This window comes from Pelobates fuscus, chromosome 2, assembly GCF_036172605.1.
Source record: "Pelobates fuscus isolate aPelFus1 chromosome 2, aPelFus1.pri, whole genome shotgun sequence".
NCBI classification, from domain to species: Eukaryota; Metazoa; Chordata; class Amphibia; order Anura; family Pelobatidae; genus Pelobates; species Pelobates fuscus.
Window position 1 is genome coordinate 390,457,758 of NC_086318.1, and position 23,533 is coordinate 390,481,290.

The following is a 23,533-nucleotide window of genomic DNA, read 5'->3' on the forward strand; positions in this document are numbered from 1 at the left end:
ATATTGGCAAATGAAAATACATTTATTTAAAAAAAAAATGGGAAATAAGAGTCTAAAATGAAACTGCTACTGAAACAAAAATTATTATACATAAACTGTCATTGCTATAGATGAAAGTGCAAGCAATGTTGTGCAGGACTGCTCTATTAGGACTCAATCTACATCAAGATGACTCAGAGAACACTGTGTCCTGGGTTCTATTTTAATATCTGGCTAACTCCCAATGTATCAGACTAAAGAACTGACCTGGTGAATTTTTTGCTGTTACTACTCAATATACACAAAAAACAATGCATTAATTTAAATTGTAAGCTTACAGACTGGAATTTCAAAAATCATCTTTGTTAGTCTATTGCGGTCTTTTAGAATACATGTTGCTATTATATATTTTTCACACGTCCTGCGCTGCAGCACTTGTTGGTGATATAAGAATAAACAATGGTGATCATTTTAAACAGTATATGTTTCTGTGAATTCATTTGACTTACCCCTTAAGGACCAATGATAGCTGGTGTAATTGTGGTCCCCAAAGGGACCACAATTGTATGTGTAGATGTGTAGTACTATGTGAGTGTGGGGTGTTGTGTGTGTGTGGAGTGCTATGTGAGTGTGGAGTGTTATGTGAGTGTGGAGTGCTATGTGAGTGGGGTGCTGTGTGTGTGGAGTTATATATGTATGTGGGGTGCTGTGTGGAGTTATATGTGTGTGTGGGGTGCTGTGTGTGTGTGTGTGTTGCAGAGTTTGAGGGGTGCAGGTAGCAAATGTTGATATTTTTTTTTCAATACTACTAGACATTAATTAAAATCTCTATGTCCCCCCCACCCTTCTTCTTACCTTTAGTGAAAGGGGGCGCGGGGGGTGAGGGGAAACACTGCCAGCCCTGGTGGTCCAGTTGTGGGCTGTTGCCATGGTAACACGCAGCAATGCTCGACACAGCCTGCCATACAGGTCGGCCTCTCCTGCAGCCCTGGGTCATAGCTCCCTCTCACCCCGATCGAAGGGAGATCTCCCTCACCGGCCCAAGGGAGTCCACAGCCAGAAAACAGGGCTTCCTCTCCATTGGCCGGCAGGGGAGATCGAAGGATCACCCCTGTGGGCTGGGCACGCTGGGCAGCGCGGTGGGTCCCCCATGCCGATGGGGCCCCCGGGCAATTGCCCAGCATGCCCATGCGGAAAGACGGCCCTGTCAGACACACACACTCACTTCCAGACACACACACTCACTTCCAGACACACTCTCACTGACAGATACACACACTGACACACACTCACTGACAGACACACACCTACTGATAGACACACTTACTTTCAGACACACACTCACAAATTAATTTTATTGCTTGTTGCTCCTAAATTTAGGAGTCTTCTGGGTCCTCTCCCCGGGGTCCAATGGCTTTCATGATCTTCCTGCTCCTCTCTGCTCCCTCACACTGTGTAGTGATGCGGCGCTGGAATTACATCATATTCCGGCTGCCGGCATTACCAGTGAGGGCACGCGAGGGAGCAGTAAGATCATCAGCACAGGCAGTGCTCCCTCGCCGCCACCTGCCTCCTTCCTCACACGGCGCTATATTGCTGCAGAGTAGGCACCTTCCATCTGGGACAAGCAGATACCTACTCTGCCTTGCTACAGGGCGCCCTTAGGTGGCCAATTGGTCACCTGCTGGGCTCCCTGTGACAGGCCATCAGCCTGCTCTGCTTGGCACCCCCTACCTCCTGGCGCCCAGGATCAGCCCTGCAGCGGCCGTTTTTCAAATGATTTAGGGCGGCCTGGACTGCTCTGCAGTCTGGGAGTTGCTGGCTGCACTCTGTGCTGCTCTCCTGCGGATTCAGTCAGGAGAGAGAAGCAAGGATAAGATGTAGCTTCCTATCCCTGCCTTTCTCCATACACAGCGCCACCTACTTGCAGTGTAATCTCAATCTCAATAGAAAAATACCAGCACAAACTGAAAAATCCAGGCGGGGACAAGCACCCACCCATGCCCCCTCCTGCAGACGCCCATGGTAAATAATAACATGTCCTTAAAGAAGTTGAAGGAATATTCATTTCATATATTTTTTTATCAGTTCAACAAATTGGGCAATTAAGGCAAATTTAATTCTACACTGCAATATTTATTTCAAAATACAGATTTTCAATTTTCGTTATATGGTTGAAGTCTCTGAAAGTTATTGATTTTCAATATTTTATGAAGGCTACAAATATGGTTAAACTGATAGACTAAAAACAGATTGTAGCAGCGGATTGGAAATCCAATTCAATCCAATTTGCCCATTAACATATTTTAATAATATATTTTGCAGGATGGCCTTATAGCCAAGAATTGTTGAAACACTTACACCTTCCACTGGAATGCTATTCTAAGTATCTACTACTAGTCAATCAATTTATGTTTTCTCATATTACCCTTCTGTCTTCAACCATCAGAGAAATCTTCAATAATTTGCTCAATACTTGTGCGATTTATTTTATAAACATATTTACTTACACTAATCCCTATAATATAATATATTCCTAGAGTGCAGAGGTGGTTTCCAGCAGGGGCACTCCATGTATGAAAAATGATAACCTCCTATGCCACCCTTCATTTTTAATGAATTATGTAAAAAAAAGTCTTAAACAGTTCAAAATAAATGTTTAGATACTACACACATTTTTCAAAAAAGAAACAAGAAATGGACAACTGAAGGCAAGTTAAAATGTTTCCTAGGTAATACCAGATATAGTAGTGCAGAGCCAGGTTGCATTGGCTTAAAATAAGTAAGCTCTCTCAGTGCTATTGGGCTTTGATGCCATATATATATATATATATATATATATATATATTACCAAGGACTGAGCACTCTACTTCTACTGTATAAAAGTAGCTTTTTTAGCCCAGTTTATACAATCCAAGAAAAGACACACACACACAGAATTTCTGCAACCACATTTGGGGAATTAGAAGCAGCAATATTGCGTCTTTCCTTGGCTTATATATATATATTGTTTATCAATGAGAATAAAAATATAACTTAACAGTTAACGATAACAGTGTTCCAGCCACAATGATACATTTTATCATAAGATGCTATGGCTTTATTTTATACATAATTTAATTAAGCATTTGATGGACAGCATTTTCAGATCATTTATCATTTACGTAACGTATCTTTTTCTGTAATCAGTATGTGTCCTAAATAATAATGGATGTGAAATATTCTTAGTATGGTGTGGAACGAAGCAAAGCCGTATTCCCGAGTGACTGTGCTGCAGCCATTATTAATCATGAGTTTCAGTTTTGGGACAAACTTGTGATTCCCACTGTCTCAAGGGTAGTAAAGGCCAGCAGAGCTACTGGGGTCACGTTCCCAATCTGTGTGGTAAGATATGAATGTGCCATAATCACCACTTATACGATGACTTTCACTGTATCATCAGCAGGTGAACAGTTAGAGGTTTACGGAAGAGGCAAGACATGTGGCACACACAATGATCGAGTAGGTGGGAAACAACCTTTTGTAAAGATGTTCTGACCTTCCCTATGATTATTCCCTATTGTCACTATTAAGCATAGACTGAAAATAGACAAAATAAGGAGTGTAACCTATTTTAAAATGTTTAGGCATACATGCAGGTACTCAAAACGCGACAGACACGAGTATAAATCAATACGTATAGTCACAAACAAATCATGTGTGTATGAAAAAGTTAAAGAAAAAGTAAACTTTTTCAAAATGCAGCTAATACTTAAGATGTAATAATTACCTAATAAACTTTAAATTTAACAACAACAAAAAAATCCCACTATGTTGCTAATTTTGTTTCTATAAAAAAAGGTTTTCTGACTATTATGTCGATGGAACTTGGGCAGTGATTTACAATGGGGCTATGAGAGTCATAGAATATTTTTTTGATACAGGAAAAGTTGTCAGAAATGTTAATCTTTGCTGATATGTCAAACTGGATGATGCATCATTTTATACATTGTATTGAAAGAAATTGGAAGAATCTACCTTACAACATCCTAAGTAGTATTTCTTTCCTCCGTGGTGGAAATTTATATCTTTGGGGGGAAGAAATAGTGATCTGGATATAAATCACCATTATTTTCCCCCTAAACATAAAAATATTCAGTATTAAGCTTATTATAGTTTGATAGGCATGAGTTAAAAAGTATACACCAGTACAGCCTTTAATATTTATTCCAACATTCCATGCAGCTGCCACAGGGTGCAATTGATGTGGCCTTTCAGGGTGGTGTTTTAGATAGCAAAGCCCCATGACAGCTCCATGGCTGCTGAGAGGACGCACAAATTGACAGCCACAGACTAATCAACGGTGCATGCACAGAGGTTTAGCAATCAGCACTGTGCATGTGCATAATGCTCCGCTGTACAATTCTGCGGAATATATTAATGTTTTTTAAAAATAAAAAAAATAGTAGTGTCATCTCCAAATCCAGCAATATTTTTTTTGTTTTTGTTAAGTATCTCAATTCTGATGTGACTATAATCTAGATCACTATGCAGAAAATGAGACACGTAAGAATTATACTTCAAAGAATTTTATTTTTCCCAAAAAGTTATACCAGCCTTTAAACACTGTCTAGATTTCTAGGCTCCAAAAATGAACAATTATATTTTTTATATATATATTTTTTTTTTTATAAAGAAGAGTTATTGCTAATTAAGAATATGGTTTAATGATTTGCAAGTTAATAAACAATTCTTAATGTAAATGAGCAGAATATCCAACGGTATGCGAGCTGAAGTTTAAAAAAAAAAAAAAAAACTAAATGCATAGTAAATTGTCCTGGATAGTTAACAAAACATATCTTTCAGTGAAAAAAACACACAAAAGTTATATTATCTACAGTAATTAAGTTTTTAATTTACCACATTTTTTTTGGGAGAAAGGGTTTTAAACAAATGGTTGCTATTGAATCATTCTTGATAAGAAGAATAAAAGAGGTTTCAGCCACAGTGACGTTCACTTATTTCTAAGAGATTTTTAAGATTTTTAACATACTCAGTAGTTCAGTCACTGAATAGCAAATTGCAAAAACTAATTGCTAAATTTAGAATAATATAGCAAGGCTATGACTGTAGCGAGCACAGTTGGAGATTTATTTCCAAACAGCTATTTTGACCTATATTTGTGATTCGATTTTCATTCCACCACAATTTTCTCTTTAGAAAATCAGCCCTTTGGTTCCCGCACTCTATGCTAAAACATATACAGGTTTATTTACTAAAGAGAGAATTCAAAGTGAATTTCCAATTTAAGGCCAGAGCACACATTTGACTATCTGGATCTTAAATTTTAATTTCCCTTTGAATTTCCAATTTGCAAACGAACCTTATACGTTTTTAGTGAATGTGATATTAAATTCATTATTCAAAATATACCTTATTTTGTGTACCCTAATGCAAATTTCTTTCTGAATTTATCAGTAGAATTTCTCTGTTTATTAAAACAAGTAACTAATAATACTTGTTGTATTTACAATACTTTTCTAGATCGAATGTGACTGTATTGATATACATTAGGACTATTTTTGTAACTATACACCATAAAATATCTCACTGTTTATGGTAAAAAGCCATCTATTTTATTCACAAAAGAACCAGTAGGTGGAGCAGACAACATTATTTATGGCGTCTAAAACATAAAAGCTTGTTATGGCTTTGCACATCACTAATAAACTAAGTACTTCTTGCATTCATTTTGACCTCTTATGCCATGTTGTTTCTTGTCAACTGGACCTAATTTATGTAATCTAATAAAAGTTTTAAGGTTCTCAAAGTAAGCTACAACTATTTGCACTAAATATAGTAGTCAAATAAAGAGGAAAAGTTTGGTGTTGCTAATGATCCAGCATTATTTAACACGGTGATTATAGATAACTGAAGATGCACTCGACCTTTTGTATAATCATGTTCCTACTCCCTCTAGATAGCTAACTCATTCGAGAAGGGTTCTCATTGCCTCTTGATTCAATGCACCTATATTTATTTGTCTAACATAGTTATTCACTAAAGTGTGAATTGTAAGAAATTAAAAGTCCACCAGATGAAAAATTAATAGGTATTGATATCGCATTATACCTAGATTTCTATTTGCACTTTTATCTTTATCACACTACACCATTTCTGCTTTGTTTTGTATATATATATATACGGTATATATATATATATATATCACGGTTTTCAGAGTTCACCGTGGTGTTGATGTCCAGGGTGAATACTATTGTCGTTTGTATTTTCTACATCCCTACACCCAGATTTGTCTGGGAAAGTATATATGTTTTTATTTGATTCTTCCAATTTATTTATTTTTTATCACCCCCTCTACCTTTCCCTGCATCAACTAACACCAGAAACACCTCAGCCGTATGTTGTTCATGTTTACGTATTTTATTAATGCAATATTAACTAAACGTATAAGTCAGTGTAGCAGACGCATTATAACTCCTGCTAGAAGCTATTATAAAATGTCCCTCAGCTGTGAACTTAGCAGTTATATTGTGATTAGACCTTGGTTGCCTTGGCTCTGAAGTAACATGGGCCAGTTATTTTTTTTCCCCAGGATTGTGAAACACACTAAGATTCACTTCATTATTTTATTAACGTCATCCACAACACGTGGCTTGTCTAGTCTCATATGAGGCAACCCAGTGGAGACCATATATGCTAAAACATCACACCACACTTTAACCCACTTTCACAGGCTACCTGTTCATAATAGATTGGCCTTCTATAACGTAGGGGAGACAGGCAGCTATTTATTCCACATTTGGCATCTCGATAACACACAACAGGCACGCTTGCAACTTAAATTTACCTTACAGACGCACAATCAGCATCTCACTTCGCCACTCTCCCGCAACAGTCCCTACGGACGTAACCAGGGCCCATTTACTACTGCCAACCTTCATAAGAATTCATGGCTGGTCTCACTAGCCCAACAAAAGTCCAAGACAATTTTGGAAGCACCACAGCGCATCTCGATATAGTTTTGCATGCCTCTTGTTCATTCTTATCCAGTCGCTCTAGTGAGCCGAACCTATCCCAACATATGCTCCCTACCTATCCTTACATGAAAGCTATCCAGACTAGGAAAAATCTTAATTTGAACCAAACAAAGGGACAGATAAGCCGGTATCTCTTTGTTATACCTACACATTACAGACACCACTTGCTTTTGGTAAAGCTATCACCTAGCTAACTATGCAGAGCTATGCGAACCAGCTATCTTGGATGCCTACAAATAACTGTTCATCTCCTACTGCTTATCCTCATATGTCATATGCAAAGTCATGATTTGTTCGACTAGCCTGACGAAACTCTGTTTAAACACTGCTATTTCTGCTTAGCCTCTGCGCAGGCAAATTCATGTCAACCGCTATCATTGTGTGATATACTTGACTTTATGTTATGCTCAAAATAAAAACCATTTAATACAAAAGTAAAAAAATGCAAGTAAATCTAGAGTTCTACAGAAATGGTTTGTTCAGAGTTATAAATATGACCCCCTTCTATGCTTATATTGTGACCTGCATGTCACTTAATTTATTATTCGGCTGGAGATCTGCGCATCTCAATTTGTTACAAGTTATGCATCATATCTGAAACCTACGAATTTCACCATACTAACCAGCTGCATTCTTTCTGTAACCCTAAAAACGTCTTTAATAAAAATAAATTTGCAAAAAAAAGATTCCATGTGCAGATCAACACAATCAGCCTATCAATATATGTACGGTATTTAGAAAACAGATACCACTTATAAGAGGTGACTCCAACCCCTCCTGCTGTTACCCACTATCAGCCATACAAGACATGACAATATGCAGGCCTGTATTATAGGGTGTACAGGACCTGAGAGCCCAATGCAAAGCAAATGGGTGACAACAGTAATCATGTTAGATCAGATTAAATTTGTCTGAGTGGTTTTTATCAAAATTGTCCCAAAATCTTGCCATGATTAGTTTATCAGCAGCATCTCCAGCCAAAACCTAAACCTAAAAACCTCAGCCAGAAAAATAAAAATAGAAATTGGCATGCATAGTTAGCACTAAAAACTAAGACACCATTTCAATTGAGATTTAGGGATACCTTAAATATTGAAATTAAGTGCATTTACTGATATTTTCTTTATTTACTCATTCATCAGTAGAAGACCCCTTAAGGATGCTGACAGCTCATGAGTTGTGACATATGGGATAAAGTCCATCCCAACCAGAGGAGGTAGAAACACTTTACCATTGAACTTCCCTTATGTTTAATTGGCTGCCGTGCAGATTTGGTATAGAAACCTGATGGTGAAAGTTCCATGAGATGGCCATAGATGTGGAAAGAGCAAGGACCATGTTCATTGAAAGTTTGTTAGCAAGAGCATAAGTCTTTCAGATCATGAACTTGAGACAGTTAGTGAGGTTGAAAAACAAAGTCTTGTTACCAAAATGGGGTTGCAGAAAAAAGGAACAAATAAGGAAGAACACTTCCGAAAGTGACCAGTTGCTTGGCTAATTACCTTCTAGGAAAATAATTACTATCTCAATGTTTGCATAGGCAAAGAGCAATGAAAGAGATGAAATGTGACCCTTTTAGGTACTTGAAAGCCGAACCTATATTCAATCTATTCTGAATTCCAAACTGCTAGAAAGCTTAAAAGTCTTCCACTAATAACAACGGGAATGAACACCAAGCCAGGTATGTACGCCATACAGTCTGGTTAATGTGGCTAGTAACAAGCTTGAAAGCCTGAAACAATGTCTGAATACTTTATGCAAAAAAAACTCTTGAATATAAGATCATAGTTCAGATTACATGCCATCAAAGACAGAGTCCGAAGGTCTTGGCGGTAAAAGAGACTTTGGAGTAAAGGTTTCTGCTGCAGATACAGAGTTCAACGTTTGACTGTAGACATCTCCTACAGAGTTGATTAAAGAGTTGTAGGAGTCACTAGGGGCACCAGGACTGACTCCTGATGAATCCTGGTCAAAACAGTTATGATGGGTGTAATTACAGAATCTATTCAACAGAAAACACTAAAACAGTTATACCTCCCAAGCGTCATGTATCTGGTGGAGGTGGAGGGAAACTCACAGGATGCATCTATAAGAAAACATACCCTATGCTAATTTGTCACTTTCATCTCTCACGCAAATCCATACCACTTAACAATGACTAAGCAGGACATCAGTTGGCGGGGTAAAAAGGTGAGCCACTGACACGAATCCTGTAACCGGCACCGCCCAAAGGGGAGGATATGCCCAGAAAAGGTGCGGAACTGCCCGAACAATTGGAAGCTCAGCCTGGCGTAATTGCATGTCATGCTGCCTGTCAATCACAAAGGCCGGCTAGTTAAATGCATATTATGCAGACAGCACCCTGAACTTTGCACAAATGCTAATGATGCACTCTCTCTATGCTTTTTGGCGACTATCCCCTAAAGCTCATTTGTCCACTCCTCTCCTTACCTTCTTACTAGCAGACAGAAACTTTTAGTATGCAGTCTGAGACAGAGAAAAGGTGGATGTAGTGAGTAGAAAAAAGGGGACATGCCACAGTATTAGAGAGACCGTAGCAGCAAGAGCATTTGCACAGTGTGCAGAGTCAGCTTTCCATTCTACACAAGTGTTGTTCCCCTACATCCTCTAAAGTTTCCATACTCAATTCTTCTGCACAAAGCAAGAGCTTGTGAAGAGTAGTAAAAAAAAATATATATATTGCAGGAGGGTGGTGCTGAAAGCCCAGCTGTTCATCAGAACAAATGACACCTATGACCCACAGTGTCCAGCTGTCACTGAAGAACTGTAGACTTTCCCCACCAGTAACTTAGTAAGAAGAACACCTTCATGCAAACTCTTTAGGTTTGGAAACCTTCTTGTTCTGCTTTACTTTCATCCAACTCAGTACCAAAAAAGTATGGAGAGACCAAACAAGATACAACCCTCCTCAGTGCAAATACCAAAATTACTGTTATTTATACATAATGTAATGCATAACAGTAATTTTTGTACTTGCTTTTTTCCAAGCAGAGGAACCTTGCCTCCATGGGTTACTTGGCTTTACCAGAGGATTGAAAGGAAGGCACAATTACTGTCGGTCACTGTAACTCTCAATGGGTTGCTTCCCAAGAAGATGAATAGGAAAAAAGGATAATAATTTTTATTTGGGTAGTATTAACAATATTAATAAAGGCTCAGACACGTCAATCCAAAGCTTCTGCATCACATAGCATAATCTACTAATGTGCACTGTCCCAGACAGGTCTAGTTCTGGTGACCCTTTCCTGTATACTGTGCCTCTTTCATGTATACTGTGTATTATATATTTAATAAGGTTTAACTACATTTGACTTACTATGCCATTTTGATATGTATAATGTCTTTTCCTGTAAACTATTGTCATTTTTAAATTTGACCCGATAAAAAAAAAAGATATCGATTTAAATATAAATTCAGAACCACAGTGAACTTTGTTTTTAACAGAGACAAAAGTTACATATATATATATATATAAGTCTTTATAATGACTTGACATTTTTATATAATAAAATATCTTTCATAGTATTCTAACTACAACATTGATGAGTACCGTATATACTCGAGTATAAGCCGACCCGAATATAAGCCGAGGCCCCTAATTTTACCCAAAAAAACTGGGACAACTTATTGACTCGAGTATAAGACTAGGGTGGGAAATGCAGCAGCTACTGGTAAATTTCTAAATAAAATTAGATCCTAAAAAAATTATATTAATTTAATATTTATTTACAGTGTGTGTATATAATGAATGCAGTGTGTGTGTATGAATGCAGTGTGTGTGTATGAGTGCAGTGTGTGTGTGAATGCAGTGTGTGTATGAGTGCAGTGTGTGTGTATGAATGCAGTGTGTGTGTATGAGTGCAGTGTGTGTATGAGTGCAGTGTGTGTGTATGAATGCAGTGTGTGTGTATGAGTGCAGTGTGTGTATGAGTGCAGTGTGTGTATGAGTGCAGTGTGTGTGTATGAATGCAGTGTGTGTGTATGAGTGCAGTGTGTGTGTATTTTTTTTTTTTTGACAATCTTTATTTATCATTTTTTATGATTTCTTGTTTCCAAGATCACGTGGGGGGTACAGAAAATAGTAACGGTAGGGGGTCAAATCGGATTACAGAACATGCAATAGCTATGCTTGACAGATACATGCCCGTGCGGATATATATAGCAGTTTCTGTTTGACTTCATGCGGTTGACTGAGGGTGGGTAACCAGAGTAGCGTTTATTGTTTGTTACGGCATGTCGCAGTATCTTATCTTTTTTTTTTTTTGTGGTCCTGTAGCATTTGTCCGTGAGGGTGTATATGACAGGTTTGAGGGCTTAGGTGGGTCTGGTGGGCTGTGAGCTACAGTGCGCGTGGGGTGGGAACCTGCCGAGTTTGTGTACCCTCGTATCGGGGACAGGCGTGCTACCTGGGCCGCCAGGTCCAGACCGTTCACGGATGGTCATTCTCTGTGTGTAATGTTCCCTCAATCTTAGGTGTTACGGCTTAGTTCGTCATGCCGTCTTTTGGGTGAGACAATAATGTCGGGATGGTGCCCGTGTGTTGAGCGACCGGTCAGAGGAGCCCGTGTACTTAGGCCTATCGCAGCGCCTGCTGTGTGTCTGGTCATGAGCTATGAAGTATCGTAAGACGACTTGGGGGCTGGCGGTGCCGCTTCCTGTCTGCATGGAGCTCCGTCTACCGGCCGGTCTTTTATCTGTGCATGATCAGACGCTCTATGCGTGTTCCGATCCGGTTCTGGGTATGGGTCAGTTATGTCCTGCTCGGATCTGAGGTGGGGGTGAGGTGGGGGTGAGGGGGGAGGTGAGGGGGAGTAAAGAGAGGGGGGGTATAGCTAAGAAAGAGGTGGGTGAGGGAGTGTAGGGATGTGGGGCGGATGAGGGCTGTGGGATGTGGGGCGGATGAGGGCTAAGGTATCAGGGGGTTGTCAGGGGATTGTCCTGTCTGCGGCAATGTACAGAAGCCAGGGGGTCCACGTCAGGTTGCATTTCTCTGTGCGGCCTTGGAGGGATGCAGTCATTGCTTCCATGGTGCGGATTTCTCCTACCCTATCCACCCATTGTTGGAAGATGGTGTGTGTGTATTAGTGCAGTGTGTGTATGAGTGCAGTGTGTGTATATGAATGCCGTGTGAGTGTGTGTGATGCAGTGTGTGTGTGTATGAGTGCAGTGTGTGTATATGAATGCAGTGTGAGTGTGTGTGATGCAGTGTGTGTGTATGAGTGCAGTGTGTGTGTATGAGTGCAGTGTGTGTATGAATGCAGTGTGAGTGTGTGTGATACAGGGTGTGTTTGTGTTTGTGTTGAAGAGCCTTGGTGAGGGGTGGGCATTTTTATTATTATTTTTTTTTTATTATTATTATTTTAATGTAAAAAAAAAATTGTTATATTATATTATTTTTTATATTATTATTTTATTTATTTTATTATTTATATGTTTTTTTTTTTCGTCCCCCCCCTCCCTGCTTGATACATGGCAGGGAGGGGGGCTCTCACTCCCTGGTGGTCCAGTGGCATTGGCAGTTCAGTGGAGGGGGCTGGCAGAGAGCGCTTACCTCTCCTGCAGCTCCTGTCAGCTCCCTTCTCCTCCGCGTTGGTCCGGTCAGCTCCTCCTGCAAGTCCCAGTGTAAGTCTCGCGAAAGCCGCACTATGACCCCGCGGCTCTCGCGAGACTTACACTGGGAGCTGACAGAGGTGCTGACTGGACCGGCGCGGAGGAGAAGGGAGCTGACAGGAGCTGCAGGAGAGGTAAGTAAGCGCTCTCTGCCAGCCCCATTGTCTGTATTACGGCAATGTAAATTGGCAAGTAACTCGAGTTGGGGTTTTTCAGCACAAAAAATGTGCCGAAAAACTCGACTTATACTCGAGTATATACGGTAAATGAAAAGATGTGGAATTGTCCTAAATTGTTATCTGATGACGGAACTTAGTGCAAAGTGACATGCCACTCAGCATTAGGTGTTAATGTAATTCTTTTATTTTCCTCGCTAACATTGCTCAATAACAGAACAAAGTGCTGACTTATGCTATTCGTACAGACAATGCTGACACTTCCTGTACAAAGATGCTGTTACAAAGCAGTCATGGTATCTGCCTCCACACTTAGAAAACTATTTATTGAAGCAGAAGTTGTGTTTTTGTGATATCTTTTCAAGTAGTCATGTCCCATTCAGCACGCTGCTTTGTCTGTCAGGCTGGGAGTTCCAGCAGTTTGTGTAAGCTGTCACAGAATAGCAGTGAGTACTAACCTGTTCAGTGCTGAGCAGGTAATGCGTCTTTCGAGCTAGGTAATTCTTCCTGCGTTCTTCCAATTCTAATTCTTTCTTCATTTTTTCGTTTGCCATCATTTCTGCATATTCACCAAGTTCTTTTCTGAATCAGAAGAAAAATATATACATATTAACATTAGAATGTAGTGATTTGTATAAAAAGAGAGGAACAGAGCTAGGGGAGAGAAAAAGGGATATAGAGCGAAAGATAACTATCAAGAGATCACAATAGAGTGAGAGACAGAGGGTTAGAGAGAGAGATACAGTCATATATATATACAGAACATAGAGAAATAGAGAAAGATATATGAGTAGAGGAGAGAGGCATTGAGAGTGTGGGGTATATAGATTAAAGGGACACTATAGGCATCCAGACCACTTCATCTCAATGAAGTAATCTGGCGCCATGTCCCTGTATTTTGGTTGTCGCAGTGTAAAACATTGCCACTCTGCAGAACAGCAATGTTTACATTGCAGGATTTAAATGTCATTCTGACAAATTACTATTGTAATACTCTGATATTTCAGTAAGATGGTCTCATAGAGACCACCTGATTGGTGCAGCGATGAGGTTTGCTGCGCATGTGCACTAGCTTCTCAATGCTTTCCTATGGAAAAGCATTATCCAGCTATTACAACACATTACTATGCGGCACCTTGTCAGAGGCTTCCTCTGAGTAGCAGAAGGACAGGGGACAGGGGACAGAGCGAACGGGCGCTGAATATTGGACTTTGGGGTAAAACCATTCATGAGCAGTTTAACCCCTAAAGGTAAGCCAGCACCAGGGACCTCATTCCAGTGAAGTTGTTATGGTGTCCATAATGTTACTTTAACTTTCTATGAACAATATGTGCCACATGCAGACATCCACTAAATTTTTTACATATACTGTCAGATTCATTTATACACAATAATATTTTAGCAAGTGAGGAATGGAAAGGGTGTTTGTGAAACTACCACAGGTCAGGCTAAAGGTTGCAAATAAGTCTTGTAGCCCTGAGTATGATGCATTGCAGTGTTTTGTTCTAAAAAAAGTGTAAAAGGGGAGGAGTCACCAATGATCGCACTAGTTCCCATGGCGACAGCCTCACTTTGACTTTGAAACTACTTTTTAGAACAAAACACTTCGCTAAATCTCTCTCCATATGTTTATATGAATAAAAAACATATGTGTTGTCTATAATCTCTGGCATAATGAGTTAATATTCCTGTATGCATGAAATACCCAACTGGGGAGTTAGGAGCAAGACAATTTAACGAGAGGTAAACTAGTCAACTTATTGGTATGTACAGATACCCAGAAATCCATTGCCATACTCATAGTGTGGCTGATGACAACAGGTATGGACAGAGTAAACAATCCTCAGGAACAAACCATTTAGACCTTTGGTGGTGATGCACGCCTGCTAAACACATTTCTATGTATCACAGGAAGTTGTACTTGCAAATATGCAGCAAGCAACAAATATTTGGCTACAGATTATTCTCTTCCATTTCAAACTTCCCAAAAAGAATAAATCATAAAAATAAAAATATTTTCAGGTAAATATTTGGCAAGTTTTGACTGTTTGATGTGAACAAACAAATTGATAAGTAATTAAGTCATTATTTTTTCTTCTCAAAATCTGAAAATGTATCTGTCAGTCAGACCAAAAGTAGAACGTGTTTGTTTGCAAAGGTTAATTAGCCTTAATTTATTTTTTTGGTGCATTTTTCACTTTGACTCTTGTTTATGAAAATACAAAAGAAGCATATGATAGCCCCTACTTTTGACAAATCTAAGCATATGCTGTATACGACATATTAGCTAAGAAGCACAACTCCCGAGAGAACACAACGGCTGCATTTATTAATCAACAAATGTGTTGATAGAGGAATTTTTCTTCTTTTAGCATGATAAATACTTGCCAGCATGTATCCCAAAGAATTTGAAAGCAAATTACTTAACTACATCTTGCAGGGTTAAAATTACTGTGAACGTTAATGCGAACCAATGCAAACATTTTAGTAGATGTCCCAAATCAAGTATGAAATAAAATGAAAACAATGTTTTTTGTTTTTTTAGATATGCAGTCCATATAACAGCATTGGAATCTAGGTACCTATAGTCCTATATAATTCATTGTTTAAAGCAATACTAAACCATCATGTCAAAAAGAAAGCCAATGGAAACTCAGCGAAAATATACAAGCTGCTACGGGGCAGAATACTCAGAAGATCTTGGGTCAATTAACATCCCTTAGATTTGTTCCACAGAAACAGCTAGTCTAATTAACCTTTGCTTGAAAGACTGGAACTTGGCCTACTGATGCGTAGAGATTTAATTAAGTGTTAATACCCGATGGCCAGGTCTTTACCATGAGTTACGGACTATGGGCATACAGTACTTATTCGCCCTAAGCCAAAATGAGATTTAGCTGAATTATTTGCCCTTCAGAGAAAAGATTAACAGTCATATTATGCTTTCCAAAGTGTGTGTTTAATGTTGTAATCTTCTGTGAGTACCTTTTCTTTGTAATTTACCATTAAGAAGATGTATATCTGAAGGAACCAGAAATGGCCTTTATTTCTGTTGCCTACCTGCTGTATAAATAAAGTTTTGTATGTTTTTATACGTTTCTTTTGTGGGGCAATGCCAACAATGTGGTGAAATTATGACCTTTAAATAAATGCACACATGCCAATATACAATAACCAATCAATTACGTACATTTTAAGTAGTAATTCCGGGTTTATCAAAGTTTGAGCAATTGATGTATTTTCACTAGACTAACACTTTTATATTGCATGAATGGTTTTCAGTTTACTAGTTTTACAAATATATCAAGGATAAGTCCAACTATTTTAAACTGAAGAAGACTGCGCTACCATTTTTTCTCCTCTGTCTTGGGAATGAACATTTAAATAGTTGGTTTTCTACTAAGGAGTAATATTTGCTCCATACATAAAAGTGGGCAAAATTCTTGAAACTTTAGAAAGACGTCAAAGAATTTGCATCACTATTTGGTAAGCATCATATTATATTGCATGTAGCATGACAAGCTTAGATCTCCAATTTACTTTTGTGTCCTTGATTTCATATAGACGATATACATATTTGGAAGTAAATATTTTATTCCTTGGAGCAATCATTCTCAAAGGAAACATTTTGAGTCTTACTGAGCCTTTGTCAAGGTTCTGTGTAGTGACAAAAAGAGTCTTGTTATCACAGAATGTAGTGCCTGGTCCTATAATCTATAAATGCCGCTGGAAGTCAAGTCTCTAGAATATGCGGCCCAAATACGGCTGCAAATATTTTGTTACATTTTAATCTAAATATATATTAAAATGCTGGAAGTCCATAGGACGCTTGTTGCCGAGATAACACAAAGTTTTAAGCCTATTAGCTTATTATTTAATATGCAATAATTGCATTAGAAAGCAGATTTATTTTAGGCAGAATTTGCCTTGGAATCATTTAAGCTTTGTAAGAAGCAAAGTGCTCTGGTGCACAAAAATAAATAAATTGATTTGCTTTTATTGCAAATATCTTTTGGTTATACAAAGGCCATGATTTGCTCATGAAGTGTCAGGCCATACCACCTAAAACAAAATGTATATCTTTGACCAAAAGACGTGTTAGGAGGTATGCAGTAAAGAGCTAACCAATAAATGTGATACACATGATGTCTAGCTTCCGCATATCATAAGAAAACTACTAATGTCTTACAAACACTTCCATGTAGATAGTCAATGGTCACTTGGACATCTACAAATGAAAGCAATGAGTTATACAAAGTTGCCAAACATTTACATTCTCAAATCTCCACATTGTACTTCTGTATTCTAAAAGAGCAGCCTATGCTCTGATTTGCCATCTAGCACTGTCAATTAAAGGGTTGTAGAAAAGTACTTGGGAATTATAGTTATACATTTTATTTAGAAACCATTTTACCAGGTAATATATATTTAGACATATTTTGTTTTAATTGTGTCTTAAAAAATATGAGTCCAAATTGCAGAATGGGGCAATTTACAGAAAATTCCCTGTAAAAATGCACAAAAGTAAGCATTGCGATATGTATTCTACCTTTTTATTTTACATAACAACTACTGCTTTTACAGTGCTTCCTCTCTACTGTAATGTAAGCTTTAAAGTGCTAAGCACATATGCCATTACTATAGATATATATTGAAACAAATCATAAAAAATAAACTAAAATGTATGTATCTCAATTTATTCCATATTTATTTCTGTGTACATATTTCTAGAGATCAATATCTTCCGCTCAAAAAAACCCCAACAATTTTACTAGCTTGCTCATTGAATAGCTTTATTTTGCAAACGCAAATGGAATAAAACAAGTATTATCATATAGATACAAAATTACTATCTGTCTGGTTTAGACATATAAATCTGAAATGTTTACTCCAGCTTTGATAGAAGCTTTAAATACATTTCAGAAAAATGCTACTTATGCAATCCACTCGAATATTAATATCACTTCCCTGCCTTTCCCTTGAGTGCACTTTAATAGTAAGATTAAATTACAATCTATAAATATATTGCTAATAGGAAAGACGTGTAAATAACCTGCCTTATTTTATACTTAGCACAATGCAACCACAATGACTATAGATCTAAATAAGGTGCACATTTTAGATTGTGTTAGCAAGCTGCCATAGTGACCTTGCTGACCTGAAACTCAAGGCTATTATTAATCTCTAAGTTACTGGGTAAAGCCAAACAAATTTGTTTCCATTGAAAGGATCTCTATCTGTGTCTGAAAATTTGTGCTGTACCAAACAAACCTCATTAACTGTGTCCATTTTTTGACATAGAAAGAAGCAGTCTCGAGACCGATGACCTTTCTTTGTCCTTATGAAGAGGAGCTTGGAGGTGAGTAGTAAGGTATTTAAAGTAAAGTAAAGAAAAGCAATGGCTCCTGGCAGTAATTAAACCATATTACCGTATATACTCGAGTATAAGCCGACCCGAATATAAGCCGAGGCCCCTAATTTTATCCCAAAAAACTGGGAAAACTTATTGACTCGAGTATAAGACTAGGGTGGGAAATGCAGCAGCTACTGGTAAATTTCTAAATAAAATTAGATCCTAAAAAAAATATATTAATTGAATATTTATTTACAGTGTGTGTATAATGAATGCAGTGTGTGCGTATGTGTGTGTGTATGAGTGCAGCGTGTGTGTATGAGTGCAGTGTGTGTGTGCATGAATGCAGTGTGTGTGTGTATGAATGCAGTGTGTGAATGCAGTGTGTGCAGGGCCGGTGCAAGGATATTTGCCGCCGTAGGTAGGCAAAAAAAAATTTGCCGCCCCCTCCCCCCCCATATGTCCTGACTTCCCCTCCTCCTCCCTCAGTGGTCCTTACCTCCCCACCCCCGTGTTCCTTCACCCCCCCCAGTGGTCCTGACTCACCTCTCCCCTAGTGGTCCTTACCCTCCCCTCCCCTAGTGGTCCTTATCCCACCCCCATCCTCTCATAGTGGTCCTTATCCCCCTTCTCCCTCCCATAGTGTTCCTTATCCCCCCCATAGTGGTCCATATACCCCCCCCTCCCTCCCATAGTGGTCCTTATACCCCCCCTCCCTCCCATAGTGGTCCTTATCCCACCCCCTCCCATAGTGGTCCTTATACCCCCCCTCCCTCCCATAGTGGTCCTTATACCCCCTCCCTCCAATAGTGGTCCTTATCCCCCCCTCCCTCCCATAGTGGTCCTTATACCCCCCTCCCTCCCATAGTGGTCCTTATACCCCCCTCCCTCCCATAGTGGTCCTTATCCCCCCCCTCCCTCCCATAGTGGTCCTTATCCCCCCCTCCCTCCCATAGTGGTCCTTATCCCCCCCTCCCTCCCATAGTGGTCCTTATACCCCCCTCCCTCCCATAGTGGTCCTTATCCCCCCTCCCTCCCATAGTGGTCCTTATGTCCCCCCTCCCTCCCATAGTGGTCCTTATACCCCCCCTCCCTCCCATAGCGGTCCTTATACCCCCCTCCCTCCCATAGTGGTCCTTATACCCCCCTCCCTCCAATAGTGGTCCTTATCCCCCCCCTCCCTCCCATAGTGGTCCTTATCCCCCCCTCCCTCCCATAGTGGTCCTTATACCCCCCTCCCTCCCATAGTGGTCCTTATCCCCCCCCTCCCTCCCATAGTGGTCCTTATCCCCCCCCCTCCCTCCCATAGTGGTCCTTATACCCCCCTCCCTCCCATAGTGGTCCTTATCCCCCCTCCCTCCCATAGTGGTCCTTATACCCCCCCTCCCTCCCATAGCGGTCCTTATACCTCCCTCCCTCCCATAGTGGTCCTTATACCCCCCTCCCTCCAATAGTGGTCCTTATCCCCCCTCTCCCTCCCATAGTGGTCCTTATCCCCCCCTCCCTCCCATAGTGGTCCTTATACCCCCCTCCCTCCCATAGTGGTCCTTATCCCCCCCCCTCCCTCCCATAGTGGTCCTTATCCCCCCCTCCCTCCCATAGTGGTCCTTATCCCCCCCTCCCTCCCATAGTGGTCCTTATCCCCCCCTCCCTCCCATAGTGGTCCTTATCCCCCCCTCCCTCCCATAGTGGTCCTTATCCCCCCCCTCCCTCCCATAGTGGTCCTTATGCCCCCCCTCCCTCCCATAGTGGTCCTTATACCCCCCCTCCCTCCCATAGCGGTCCTTATACCCCCCTCCCTCCCATAGTGGTCCTTATACCCCCCTCCCCCTCCCCCCTCCCATAGTGGTCCTTATACTCCTTTTTTTTTATTATTATTATTTCTTATTTTATTTGTATATATTTTTTTTCGTCCCCCCTCCCTGCTTGATATAGGGCAGGGAGGGGGGCTCTCCTTCCCTGGTGGTCCAGTGGGGGGGAGAGGGGGGCTGGCAGAGCTGTACTTATCCGTCCTGCAGCTCCTGTCAGCTCTCTCCTCCTCTGCGCCGTCCGTGCAGCTCCTTCTATCAGCTCACACTGTAAGTCTCGCGAGAGCCGCGGCTCTCGCGAGACTTACACTGGGAGCTGACCGAGGTGCTGAACGGACGGCGCGGAGGAGGAGAGAGCTGACAGGAGCTGCAGGACGGGTAAGTACAGCTCTGCCAGCCCCCCTCTCCCCCCAGTCTGTATTATGGCAATGCAAATTGCCATAATACAGACCTTGACTCGAGTATAAGCCGAGTTGGGGTTTTTCAGCCCAAAAAATGGGCTGAAAAACTCGGCTTATACTCGAGTATATACGGTAAGTCATATATAATCAAATAAACTATACATCGTGAGCAAGTTATTTATCAATGGACCAAAAAGATCAGAAAGTGGTGTTGATATTGGGTACGATGCTTTTCAACAATGCCCAAAAGGGGCCATGAGTCACAGACACAATTTCAACTAAATGTTTAACAGTTACACAATTCACTCCACCCTAGACAGACACACAACAAGAAAAAATGGGGAATAGAAATGGATCAAACAATTGTGAAAGTAAATACATTTTTAAACAAATTAGTAAAATTCGAAATAAATTAATTAAGGACTTGATTTAACTTTGTTGGATACACTTTCCAAATGATTGAATATTTTTGGATAAACTTTTCAAGTTATTCCTTCAACATATTAAAATATCAAAACATACTATAAAATATTACAAAATTATAAACATTTTTATAATATTAAATCATTTGGAAAACATGCCTAACAATATTGAATTGAGGAGTATTAATTGATTAAAACAAGGAATGTATTCTATAAATGAAAAAAAGTATAGAAAGCATATACATATACAGGTATAGTGGTTTTGTATTTTTATTATTATGTAATAAAAAAGTGAAAAAAAACTTAGAAAAATAAAAAAGATATTTAACCCAAGAGCTCGATAAAATACAGGTGGATTGGCGCTAAGTAATAAAAGTAATTGCAACAACCCCCAGTGTCTAAAAATCACTCCAAAGACACTACATAAATAAATAAAACCACACAGTGAGGGGCGTGCAAAATACACAATAATATATACTTAGTAGTGTGAGACCTCCTGATCATCTTTAGAAAACAGTATAAAACACAAACATAGCATTATACTGTATAACAATACAATTTGATCAATGACAGAGGTAATGGGTCACTCACACTTTTCAGAGCCTTAGAAAGCAGGCTCTGGCTGTATCGATATCCTCCTCGATATCCTTCTTTCCCAGTGGGTATGAATGAGACGATATCCAAAGGAGTAATTTAGAAGTTTTACTTCAAATCAAACTAAGACAATAAAATACCAGCTACAAAGGCTGAGAATAAAACAAATAACAAATCAAGTAACACTTCAGTTACAATGGCTGAGAATAAAACAAATAACAAATCAAGTAACACTTCGGCTACAAAGGCTGAGAATAAAACAAATAGCAAATCAAGTAACACTTCTACTTGATTTGTTATTTGTTTTATTCTGAGCCTTTGTAGCTGGTATTTTATTGTATTCGTTTGATTTGAAGTAAAACTTCTAATTTACTCCTTTGGATATCGTCTCATTCATACCCACTGGGAAAGAAGGATATCGAGGAGTCGTGTTGATAGCCTTGAATAAGCTATATTATTTAATCGCCGATACAGCCAGAGCCTGCTTTCTATGGCTCTGAAAAGTGTGAGTGACCTATTTCCTTTGTCATTGATCAAATTGTATTGTTATACAGTATTATGTTATATTTGTGTTTTATACTGTTTTATACAGATGATCAGGAGGTCTCACACTACTAAAACTAGAAAAATACTTCCACAGAATTAAGGAATACAGATACAAATATATCGAGATGGGTCTGTAACCATAAACAACATGCTTATGTATAGTTAACAAAAAAGGTCAAAGTAAAATGGGCCAAAATTCCATAATGGCACATGTGAATAATGCTTTTCTCAGCAGGTGGTACTATTAAGGCTGCCATCTGCTGGCAACAGCATTAATTGCATGCCTACAACCAGTACCATTTGACCAATTTCTGCCTTTTCATTTTTGTCATTTTGTCTGTTACAAAGTCTTTCAGGTCTGTAACTCAAGGGAAGATGTATCTCTGCATTGTATCACAGTACATGCTGCTTTAAACGTCAACTTATACAAAGGATGGATTATTGGCAACTGAGTGTGTATCATGCCCTCTGTCTAAGGCCCATCAGTGACGTCATGCATAGTTTATATATGCAGTGCAATTTTTTTGTTTTAATTTTACTTAATTAATAGTGATCAGTCCTGATTAATAAATAAAAATAGACATCCACCTTGCATACTACCACTCGTGGTGTTATGACGTATGCCAGGGATGGCTAAAGGTTTCTCCATACAGATCCACCTGAAGTTATGGTGTAAGCCTGAAATGGGCAAAAGATAGCGCTCTAAATGCTGGCAGAGAACTTTGGGATCTGCAATGCTACAACAACCAGAAAGGGTCTGTTTATTGCCCATCCCTCATGTAAGTGATAGTATAATAAATGATAGTATTCTTAAGGTATCACATAGTATCAGTAGTAAGAAGTAGAATTTGTTAAATAACTTGCTAGTGAGCAGAGAGATTCTTTACAAAGGGGATACAAACTTGGTGATTTTGGACAATCCATCTAGTGAGAGTAATTGAAACACCCGACCCACATTGAAATGTGTTGTGTATTGTTTGTCCAAGGTTACACATTGGATGTTGAATTAAACAGATCAGCCACTATTAAAAAATGGCCAGTAATTTCAAGACACATTAGACCCAAAAGTAAAATATGTCACTGCATATAAACACTAAAGGATATACTATCAGAGAATTCTTTTACTGCAGGCCCTATCTCTAAACAGTCTAACACTTATAGATTTTTCTCAGTTTAGGTTGTTTTTAATGCCATGCTAATATTCTTTTTCAAAAACACAACACGCAGATTGTGATTTAATGTGATTTGTGCATTTTGTGCTATGAATCAGTTTTTCGTTTAGGTGCCAATGTGCATAAGATTCTGCTTTTGGCTGCAACATATTTGGCATCAACATGACCCAACTTTTAAAAAGCGTTTCTTTTCCTTTTAGAGATATATAATCAATATGTTTGCCCTTACCATGTTTACTCCAATGAAATAGGCAATTAATTACTGTGCTAATTCTTTAACCTTTGGATCTCTGCAGTCCTTAAAATGTTACAAAGAGTGATCATATCACGGGACAACACTAAGGTGTGTTATATTCCTGAAAAAGGCAACAAAATGTGTCAAAGGCAAACTCTTATAAGTAGATGCAAAGTACA

General features: G+C 39.3%; 1 protein-coding gene across 1 annotated transcript in view; it reads right to left on the bottom strand.

Annotated features, from left to right (window-relative positions):
• Positions 1-23,533, bottom strand: part of SPATA17 (spermatogenesis associated 17) — a 188,983-nt gene that overhangs the window by 91,448 nt on the left and 74,002 nt on the right. Inside the window, exon 6 of the mRNA XM_063441437.1 lies at positions 13,282-13,405. Coding sequence (XP_063297507.1) covers positions 13,282-13,405 — 124 coding nt within the window. The remainder of the gene's footprint in view (positions 1-13,281; positions 13,406-23,533) is intronic.